General features: G+C 41.5%; 1 protein-coding gene across 3 annotated transcripts in view; it reads left to right on the top strand.

The window, feature by feature from the left end:
- Positions 1-672: 672 nt before the first annotated feature.
- AGAP1 (ArfGAP with GTPase domain, ankyrin repeat and PH domain 1) overlaps positions 673-10,743 on the top strand; it is a 634,167-nt gene continuing 624,096 nt past the window's right edge. For all 3 annotated transcript variants that reach the window (XM_065412924.1, XM_065412923.1, XM_065412922.1), the window contains exon 1: positions 673-835. In XM_065412924.1, coding sequence (XP_065268996.1) covers positions 673-835 — 163 coding nt within the window. The remainder of the gene's footprint in view (positions 836-10,743) is intronic.

Below are 10,743 nucleotides of genomic sequence, written 5' to 3'. Positions count from 1 at the left end.
CTTCCCCCTCCCGCCCCCTGATCCTCCCCCTTCCCTGCCCCATCCCGCCCCGTTTCTCCCTCCTCCCCCTTCCCGCCCCCTGATCCTCCCCTTTCCCCGCCCGCTGATTCTCCTTGTTCCCCCTTCCCCGTGCCGCCCCTTAACCCTCCCCCTGTCCCGCCCCATCCCGCCCCCTGATGCTCCCCCGTCCCACTCCCTGATCTCCATTCTCACCCCCTTTCCGTCCAGGCTGTGAAGGGCCAGGTGCCTCGCAGGGACTACAACTCCCAGGAAGCAGCGCGCAGGGACCGGGGAGGGGGCGTGGCAGCAGGGGAGCGCGGTGACGTAAGGAGAGGGGGGCGTGGCCTGCGTGAGCGTGCCGCGGAGAAGGACGCGGTAGCTGTAGCGGGGCGGCCGAGCGAGGTTCTGTGGCGTGCGGGGTGCCCGGCCCCTTCCCCGCCCCCCTCGGCTGCTCGCGGCACCGGGCACCACAGCGAGGCCGGGCCGGGCAGCCGTTGGCCGGCGGGGGTCAGGAGCCGCCAGTATCCGCCCCGCTCCGCCGTGGGGCTGGGGCCCCCGCGGGCCGCCGCGATGAAGTGACAGCGGGCGGGCTGTGCGGCTGCCGGGCGGCCCCCTGTGCCCGCGGGGAGGGGGTGGCGCTGCCGGCGCGGACCCGAGCCGAGCGGCCGCGCCATGAGCTACCAGCAGCAGCTGGCCAACTCGGCAGCCATCCGCGCCGAGATCCAGCGCTTCGAGTCCGTGCACCCCAACATCTACTCCGTCTACGAGCTGCTGGAGCGGGTGGACGAGCCGGCGCTGCAGGGCCAGCTCCGCGAGCATGTCATCGCCATCGAGGGTAAGGGCGCCGGGCCGGGCCGGGCCGTGCGGGGTGGGAAGGCTGCCGCCTGTGCATGGGGGGGTGGACGCTGCCCTGGGGGATGGGATGGGACTGTGCCAGGGCCTTGCCCGCAGTGCCCGCAGGGGTGGATGCTGCTGTGCCTGGTAGGGGTTGCTCTGGGGTCCTGCCTGCTGTGCCTGTGTGTGGACGCTGCCCTGCTTGGGGGAGCTGCACCGGGGGAGCTGCACCAGCGTCCCTGCCTGCAGTGCCCTGGCTGCTGGCTGCTACCCTGCAGGCTGCCTGTGGGTTGGCTGTATTGCTGGTTGGGCTGCTTTGAGGCGCAAGAGCGGGGCTGGTTGGATCCGTCCTGTGCAGTGGATGCCGATGCCCAGGGGCTTGGTTCTTCATTACCGCCCTCTTCTCCGCATGGGATAGTGGGTTTGTTTCTGTGCAGAGGAGCAGCGTAGATCTCCCACCTAGCTAAAGCTGAATTGTGCTGAGGCTTGGGACGGGGGAGCAGAGCACTGGAGTCAAGTTTCTAGGTGCTTGCGGATTGCTGCCAGGATAGGGAGAATAGCGAACTCGGTAGGCTAAGCCGGGGATCAGTCTTTCCTGCATTTGGAGGGACTTGGTGCAAGGAATTCTTTGGCATTCTGTTTGTGTTGTAAACCCTTATGCTATAAATTCTGATTTGGGTATATTAAAGGGCAAGCAAGATCTACAGCTGGTTTATAAGACAACAGTATGTACAATGTAAAAACATAGGTGTGGAGTCTGCATAGTAGAGAGAAACAGTTTTACTTCATAGTACTTTACTTCTCTTTACTGTAGGGGACCTACTGAGTTATGACCTGTAGCTTTAACATATATGGTGGTCCTGCCATTAATCTGAAGCAGAAATCAAGTTAGCAGAATAACATTTGGAATTGACATCTAGCTAAAACCATTCAGCTTGAGTGTCTGTCTTGTCTTTTGAAAGCACCTGTAATGAAAACCTTATAGGAATAGATGCTGTTGAGGCACAGTCATTTGAAAGACTTAATTACCCATTTGAGTATTATGAAATACAATTTGAGTGGAGGCATACATATAATGTTACATAGTGAGTTAGCATTTGAATAGCATAATAGATCTGAATAGCAAAACACAGAATGATAGCAATGACCAATTTGATAAGAGACATCATTTGATCCAGTGATGCATGGGGGTGGGGGGAAGGGTTCAAACAAACACATCATACTGCTGTGTTTGCTTTGTGGTGCTTGTAACTTACCTGAAATCATAGCATATGGTTGTCATTCTGCTTGCTCCTGTTTCTGATTCCTCTCCTTTACTTTTCATTGAAGGTAATGGAAACTTATTAACATGCATTGTTGGAAGAATGCAACACGAGCAACCACTTCTTTCTCAGTACTATCATTTTTTCTCCCTCAAGGAGAGAAAATGCCCTGCTTCAGAATGTTTTAATTGATAGGTAACATGAGTTATGAAGGTTATGCATCATCTTCTGTAGATAAGATGCCCTGAATGTCCTGCTACAAACAAGTGCATATTCATCCTTCTAACAAGATTTTAGATTAGAAGAGGCTCTCTATAATGCATCAATTTTTCCACTGATCTGTTGATCCATCTAGAGGGAATGTAAAATCAAACTGTGTGTATAGCTATCTACATAGCATATGATTTATGTATGTATTCTCGTTTATCCCAGATTATCTATATCTGGCTCACTTCATATGAAAATTATTGAGGTTTCTAATAAAACTAGGATGCACTTCAAAAGCTGTGTCTAGGAGTTGATGAGTAAAAATTTCTCACAGCATTTTGTAGCTGTGTAACTTGCATTGGACAGTGAGTCAGGAAACCAGTAAAACTGACTCATGAGAAACATGAATGAAAAAAAGACCTTTTAAAATCACACTACCTTATGTTCTGAAGGCTTTCCTGGTAACTGAGAATCTTGTGTGGCATTCTGTTTAATCAACCATTGGATTATAACATTCAAGTTAACAAGCTCACTCTTCATTCATGTTCACTTTGCTTTAAAGAATATAGACATCTTCAGGGATAATTGATCAGATACACAGTAATTTCCTACAGTGTGTAAGATTACTATACTCTCTATATTAGCTCAGCTTCTTTTGATTATATAAGAAACAAATATCTCTACTTCTGTCTGAGCTTCATTGAACGTAGTGATATTTATGAAATATTGGTATATTCTCCAAGGGACCTTCCCCAAGAAAGTTGTCTTTCAAATTAGTTTGCAAGTTTGACATATTTGAGTAAGTAACAAACAAAACGTGGTAATATACTGTATAACTTTCTGTGGTTTGTATACAACTCCATAGTGACTAGTAGTTACGTGAAATGTAGGGGGGTAGTTGCAGGAAAACTGATACGTATGGTGTCAAGGCTGTATCCCCACTTTGAACTTTAGGGTACAAGTGTGGGGGCCTGCATGAGGACTTCTAAGCTTAACTACCAGCTTAGATCTGGTCCGCTGCCACCATTCCCACAAGCTAATTCCCTTCCCTGGGAAGCTTTGAGAAACCTTTCACCAATTCCCTGGTGAATACAGATCCAAACCCCTTGGATCTTAAAACAAGGAGAAATTGACCCTTCCCCCCTCCTTCCTTTCACCAACTCCTGGTGAATACAGATCCAACTCCCTTGGATCTAAAAACAAGGAAAAATCAATCAGGTTCTTAAAAAGAAGGCTTTAATTAAAGAAAAAGGTAAAAATCATCTCTGTAAAATCAGTATGGAAAATAACTTTACAGGGTAATCAAACTTAAAGAGCTCAGAGGACCCCCCTCTAGTCTCAGGTTCAAAGTACAGCAAACAAAGATAAACACTCTAGTAAAAGGTACATTTACAAGTTGAGAAAACAAAGTAATACTAAGACGCCTTGCCTGGCTTCTTACTTACAAGTTTGAAATATGAGAGACTTGTTTAGAAAGATGGGGAGAACCTGGATTGATGTCTGGTCCCTCAGTCACAAGAGCGAACGACCCCTTAAACAAAGAGCACAAACAAAAGCCTTTCCCCCCCCAAGATTTGAAAGTATCTTGTCCCCTTATTGGTCCTTTGGGTCAGGTGTCAGCCAGGTTACCCGAGCTTCTTAACCCTTTACAGGTAAAAGGATTTTGGAGTCTCTGGCCAGGAGGGATTTTATAGTACTGTACACAGGAGAGCTGTTACCCTTCCCTTTATAGTTATGACATATGGCATGACAAATTTTGGTTAAAATGGAGTATAACTTTGGTTGTATCTGCTAAGGTATAAGTGGCAATCTGGTAGTAGAGAGGAATATGTCTGATACCTCTGCAAATACTATACTTGCTGGATTTCTGATGGAGTCAGATTAGAACGGATTTGAAATCTAATAACTGAGTGAGGCTTATTTTAATGAATTAAAAAATACAACATCATTCTGAGAACTCCCTAAGTAAAAAAAGTCCTTCATCTAACAAATCCCTTTAAAATTGTAAGTACCATAAATCTTTAATTTAAAAAGCTATTGTGACATTATTATTTTAACTTTAATACCTTTTAAAAAATGATACAGTGGGTTATGTCAGTGCAGCTGCTGGAACAAGAACTATTGAAATATCTTGAAACTCAGCCAGCTACAACCTTTGACCCCATGTTACTTATGATTTCTTTTGTTGTAATTTCTTTGCATTCATTTAGCCCTTGAGTTGTATTTAGTCCTATAGAAGTAAATGTATTTGGCAATCATCAAATGTGCTACCTCACTGAACCTATATTGTAGTAAATTGCTTACCTTACATGATTCTCAAAGGTAGTGTTTAAAGCATTACAAAAAAACTTGCTAATATTTGTGAACTTGTGCATATCTTTGCCTGAGTTATGACAATCCATAATGTCAGTTTCCCTTTAGGTTCTTAGAGTTGCAATATTTGTGTTCAGTCACTGCTTGGAAATGTTTTGTTTAAAAACTGTTCAATTAAAACTTAGACATTTTGTTGTTTTTGTATTTAATATATTTTGGCACAAGTTTGTGCCTTTGTCTTCAAGTTCAAACACCACCTAACTGAAGTATAAAATGAGTTCTAATTTTCATTTGTTACACTTGAGATTTAATTAACCTATCAATATTCCTTAAATGCTACAAAACCCCAAGCAGTAACTGAAGAAAGTAATGTGTAGTAGTCTTTGTGTACAGTGATTTAAAACAGGGTTGTTTTAAGTAATTTATCAAATATATCCTGAGATGCCCAAAATATTTGGGATTTAATATCTGAGTGTTACAGCAGGCATGTTGATGCCATTAAGTGAAAGATAATTAATGAAATTGGATCAGTTTTCATGTTCCACTCTCCCCTGCTTTTATCAGCTCCAACTAGCATTTGATTATGAAAGCTTAACCATTGAATGGTACTTCTAGCATCAGTAATATTTTAGTAATTCTTGGCAGTATGATAGGACATCATTTAGTGATCTGTGGTCTGTAATTAAACCATCATTACCTACTACACCAAACTTTGTTGTGGTACTTCTGGTTGCTACACACAACATAACTGACAGCTTAAGTTACTTGGTCTAGATTTTGTGTCTTATAATACATCATTTCTAATTCTTCATCCACAGGCACACTTTTTACCCACAATACAGCTACCACAACCTTCAACACTGTTCCTTCAACATAGCCTTCTGCAAACACACCTTTACCAAATTTCCCCCTGCCAATGCTATATATAGCACAACTATTAATTGTGGATATTTGTAGTAGACTGTGTTGGGTGGGGCTAATTTGGTAAAACATTGCTTCAGGTGCTGATCAGAATAGATTCCCTTGTATTGGGGAGAGTCAGGAACCAAGTGTGCGCAGGGGGTGGGTTACACCTGCTTTTACTCAAACACCAAAGGACTGGGGCTGAAAGATTAACTTTAATTGACATCTGCAAATGATATAAAAGAACTGTTTTCCCCCCCCTTCATTTGCTTCTTTAGGATGTATAGAAAGCCTAAAGGGTTTTTTTTGCGGGGGGATGGGTAAGGGTATTTTACTTGAAAATTTTGGATATGTTAATTGGATAGCCTTCAGATTTGGTGAAGGTCTTGCTATATGTCCCAGAACATTCAGTGTGAAGCTCTCTCCCTTTAATTGGAAGGGTGGAATAGCTAAAAGATTCAAAGATGTAATGCCTCCAGAATGATGGTTACTGAATTAAGTAACCAACTAAATTCTAGCAATTGTCTTAAAAATAATTTTCTTCTGCATTGCTCATTGTTTGCTTTCACATCATGTGACTAGAGAAATAACATCCGTGTCTGAGAGTAGCTAAGACCTGAATTTCTAATTTAGGGGAGAGGGCAGGTGAGTTTTAAAGGGCAGCTGCAAAGACTTATTATTATTATTTTTTTTTATGTATAAAATAGGTTGAAGCCCAATTTTAGTTTTCTTTTGCCAGGTCACCTTTAAGCCTCCTGTCCTACTACTTGTCGGTCAGTGGACCTGAAAGGTGGCATCTGAAGCAACCCTTGGAGGGGGTGGTGGATTGGGAATAGTTCTAGTATATCAATACCAGGTGTATTGTGAGAATAATACAAAAAAATAGGGACTAAATGGTAGAAAAGGAAAAACAGAAGTGTATTGCTCATTTTTGGAGTTGGAATTGCATTAGTTTCTTGTGGTTACTAATTCAAAAACCACCATTATTGCATCAATAGCTGCAAGACACAAAGTAAACACCTGCATACTCATAAAATAAACTTTACTTGGTATACCATAATGAGGTAGTAGCCTGTCCCAGATAGCGTAGTTATTGCTGTTCTTCCTGCTAAACTTCTAATCTGTCATGTGCCCCCCCATTCCCTTGAAAATGTGGTCATGGCTAAGTGATGATTAACACAACAGTGCATTAGCAATTTCTGTGCTTCCTTTTCACCTCTCCATCTAGTCAGTCCTAATGTACAGTATTTTTAGTTTTTAGAAAACCTGACTTTGATGTGCTAATAAAAAATTCAATTTGAATGGTCTCATTTTTCAAGATCAGAACTGGCGTATGTAGATGTAAGCTGCTATACTTAATGTGTGCCTCCTTATAGGTCTACAAAGACCTTATTACATAATCTTCTCATTTTTTTTGTTTAACTTTCCCTAAACACACACTTAAGCAAAAAGGGTAATAGTATTTTAAGCTTTCTGTGAGGTTGGACCTAGCTTATTAAGAGATCACTTTCCGTTCAGGATGTCCTTCGATAACAGGTTTCACTGCAACAGTGAATCTGTTGACCAGAGGCTGACTACAGGAAAAAGAATTGTACAAGTGCTGGACTTAGGCCTGGTCTACACTGGGGTGGGGGTATCGATCTAAGTTACGCAATTTCAGCTACGCGAATAACGTAGCTGAAGTTGACATACTTAGATGGACTTACCGTGGTGTCTTCATTACGGTGAGTCGACTGCTGCCACTCCCCCGTCGACTCTGACTGCGCCTCTCACCAAGGTGGAATACAGGAGTCGATGGGAGAGCGCTCGGGGGTCGATTTATCGCGTCTAGACTAGTGTGATGGGGGTCATATAACTATCTAGGTGAAAATACATGAAATCAAACTGGAAAAGAGCAAACATTGCTTGCAAGAAGGGCAGTTGTCTTAGTAAGTAAGAATATAACTTTTTAATTGCTCAGTACTCACCCTGTTAAAGTCACTGGTCTTGTATAAGATTTATTTTTGGCTGGTCTTTAGACACCCTATTCTTCAGTGCAGTGGCTCTCAACCTTTCCAGACTACTGTACCTCTTTCAGGCATCTGATTTGTCTTGCTTACAAAATCAGACATAAAAAGACAAGTGTCACAGCACAGTATTACTGAAAAGTTGTTTGCTTTTTTTCATATTTACCCTATTATAAAATCAATTGGCATACAAATATTGTCCTTTCATTTCAGCATATAGTATATAGAGCAGCATAAACAAGTTGTCTGTATGAAATTGTAGTTTGTACTGACTTTGCTAGTACTTTTTATGTAGCCTGTTGCAAACCTAGGTAAATCTCTAGATGAGTTGATGTACTCACTGGAAGGCCTCCATGTACCCCAGGGGTACACGTACCCCTAGTTAAGAACCACTGCTTTAGTGCAGTGGTTTTCAACCTGTGATCTGCAAACTATGTCTAAGATTTCCAAAGGGGTCCACACCTGTATTTGAAATTTTTTAGGGGTCTGCAAATGAAAACAGGTTGAAAAACCACTGCTTTAGTGCAAGACCTTGCTGTGATTCAGCAACATCATTAGAAGGCAGTCTATTATTATCTCTACCTCTGAGATTTCTTTAGTGATGAGTATTATGAAATTTTTTTTGCCTGAGGTATTGAAACCTAGAAATCAAATGGCAGAGGTCATTGAACCAAAGTTCATGGAAGGGGAGGACTCTACCTATTTTCCAGGTATATGAAATAACTTGCCCAAATGCTATGTGGCTCTTCAAATTGGATATTGAATGTGCTACTATAATTGCTGAACAATTGCTTGATATATGTGTGGTTGCAAATACAGGTTCTGGGCTGACTTCTTTAACTAGTGGAGAAACACCCATGTGCATGCAAGTGTACTTCATGTTTAAGAATCCTATTTAAATGAAGTGTAGTTTGGCTGCAGTGCTACTCATGCGCCACACTCTATTTTTGGGCTGGATTGCTGTCATTACTTGAGCTGCTGCTGCTGCTTCTCTTACCATACTGAATAATTTAAACGCTTCTGTAGCCATGGAACTTTGTACTGAAATACTGTAAAATCTTGAGCTGGGGCTGGGTTGTTATTTAAATAAGACGTCTAAAGATCATCTGCTGTGTATGTTTATAAAGTGCTGATTGTGTTGTGATAAACTATGTCGCAACGTGAATAAGTGTTAAAGGAAGCAGTGCAGGTGAGTGCCAATCGATGTAGTGTAGTGCAAAGGTTCTATCCGCAGGAGATGGTCATGGACATTGCACATTGTTTATCATTAAAACAATGAGCATGCAATGCAGATCAACCCAAACAAGTGACAGTAAAATTTTGATACCACATTACCCAATAATATCATGTCACGTTTTTGAGGCACTCCAATAGATTTTTCTGAGGGTAAAAAAAATTCAGGGCAATTTTTCATTTGCATGCACATTCATGTGCCTTAGTTACTATGACTCAAGTTGTGCAGTGCTCTGAGCTGGTAAAAACAAACAAACCAGCAATCTAATAAATACAAAACAAACAAGTTTTCTAAGACTTGGTGTAAGGACTCTAAAGTCTGACAACTTGGGGCTGTTGCAGGTCTGGACATGTATATCTATTTGGAAAGTTGGCAATCTCCCCTTTCCAAAAGCAAAGCACCTGTTTCTAGCTGCAAGATAATGAATTTTAAAGATACTTCCAGTGACAAAAAAGCTGTCCCTAGCTCAGAGCTATGTCTTGTCATAGTGGGTGTAATTTTTTGGGCAGTGCTGAGGGAGCCCTGATTCTGGCAAGACAATAAACATTTTTGAGAAGGGGAGGTTGAGGACTAAATGAACTTCAAATCTTAGAGTAAGTCATGGGGAGGTGGGTTAGTAAGAGGGGGTTCAAGTGAAGCATTCAAAGGTGTAGGATAAATCTTAACACATGAATCTCTTTCACAGATCTGATTTGTATGTAGTTCCTGTGTGTGTATGTGAAAAGACACCATGAGATTAATGGTGATTCTAAATAGAGAAAGTGGTCTGAATGTATACATCTGTATACTATCAAGTGGTTAGAGCAAATCTGTATTAAAGCCATTTTTATATTGCCACTATGTGGGAACAGATTTGTGGTCTTGTATCCAAAGTCTGTTTTGTCATACTTAAAAGTAACACTTCCCTGTTTGGGTGGTATAATAGTGTTGGTTCCTGATGGCACATTTGTTCAGCCCTGTCTATGCGCAGTTAGTTCTACTAGCTTCAGTCACATATAAATAATTCATAATGGCCTGTATCAAAAAAGAGAAGGCATTCCTGCCAAATTAAGACTACAGTAGGTTTAAAAATCATGAAAATACTAAAAACTAAATAGTCTCAATTGCTTGGTTTCATTCTTATCTGGTGGATGATCCATTCTGCTAAGAGTTGAATTATATAGTAACATGTTTTTAATTGATAGAATTTTGTTTGCTTTTTTTCAGCTAACAAAAAATTACTGTAGAAATTTGTGGCTGCTTTTCCTCCTGCTTCTAAGAGGACATTAAATTGATGCCGTTGTCATAATATCAGATGCTTAGTGAAGGAGTGGGTGTAGCTGATAAAAAATACAATGCTGTGGACCAGTGGTAATACACTGTACTCAAGCCAGAGATGGACATTTTACTATTAACAGCTGAGAATGACTTCTGTTTTCTTAAAGCAAAGAAATAAGAGATGCTCTTGCAATGAATTATTCTGATATCTTCAGTTAATTGTGTTATGAGGATTTAGTAGATTTTTTTCAAGGGAGTGTGCAGGCTTCCCATGCCTTTTTGTTTGGGAGTATTAGTGTACGTCTGTATGGAATGATAACACAGCATAAATTAGAAGTTCACACTGCAATGTGTATAAAACCATTGTTTTAATTTCTGTTTAAATTAACAAATAAGTCTTATACACTCAGTAACCGGTTTCAGAGTAGTTGTACTGAGCTATCTTGATTATCACTTCAAAAGTTTTTTTCTCTTACTTAATTGGCCTCTCAGAGTTGGTAAGACAACTCCCACCTGTTCATGCTCTCTGTATGTGTGTATATATATCTCCTCAATATATGTTTCACTCTATATGCATCGGAAGAAGTGGGCTGTAGCCCACGAAAGCTTATGCTCTAAAAATTTGTTAGTCTCTAAGGTGCCACAAGTACTCCTGTTCTTTCAGTAACCGGTGTACATGCAGTAAAGAAAATCAGGCTCGAGCTTTAAAATCAGATTTTGACAGATC

This window comes from Emys orbicularis, chromosome 11 (assembly GCF_028017835.1).
Source record: "Emys orbicularis isolate rEmyOrb1 chromosome 11, rEmyOrb1.hap1, whole genome shotgun sequence".
Classification (NCBI taxonomy): Eukaryota; Metazoa; Chordata; order Testudines; family Emydidae; genus Emys; species Emys orbicularis.
The sequence above is the reverse complement of the archived record's forward strand: the minus strand, read 5'-3'. Positions and strand labels throughout refer to the sequence as shown.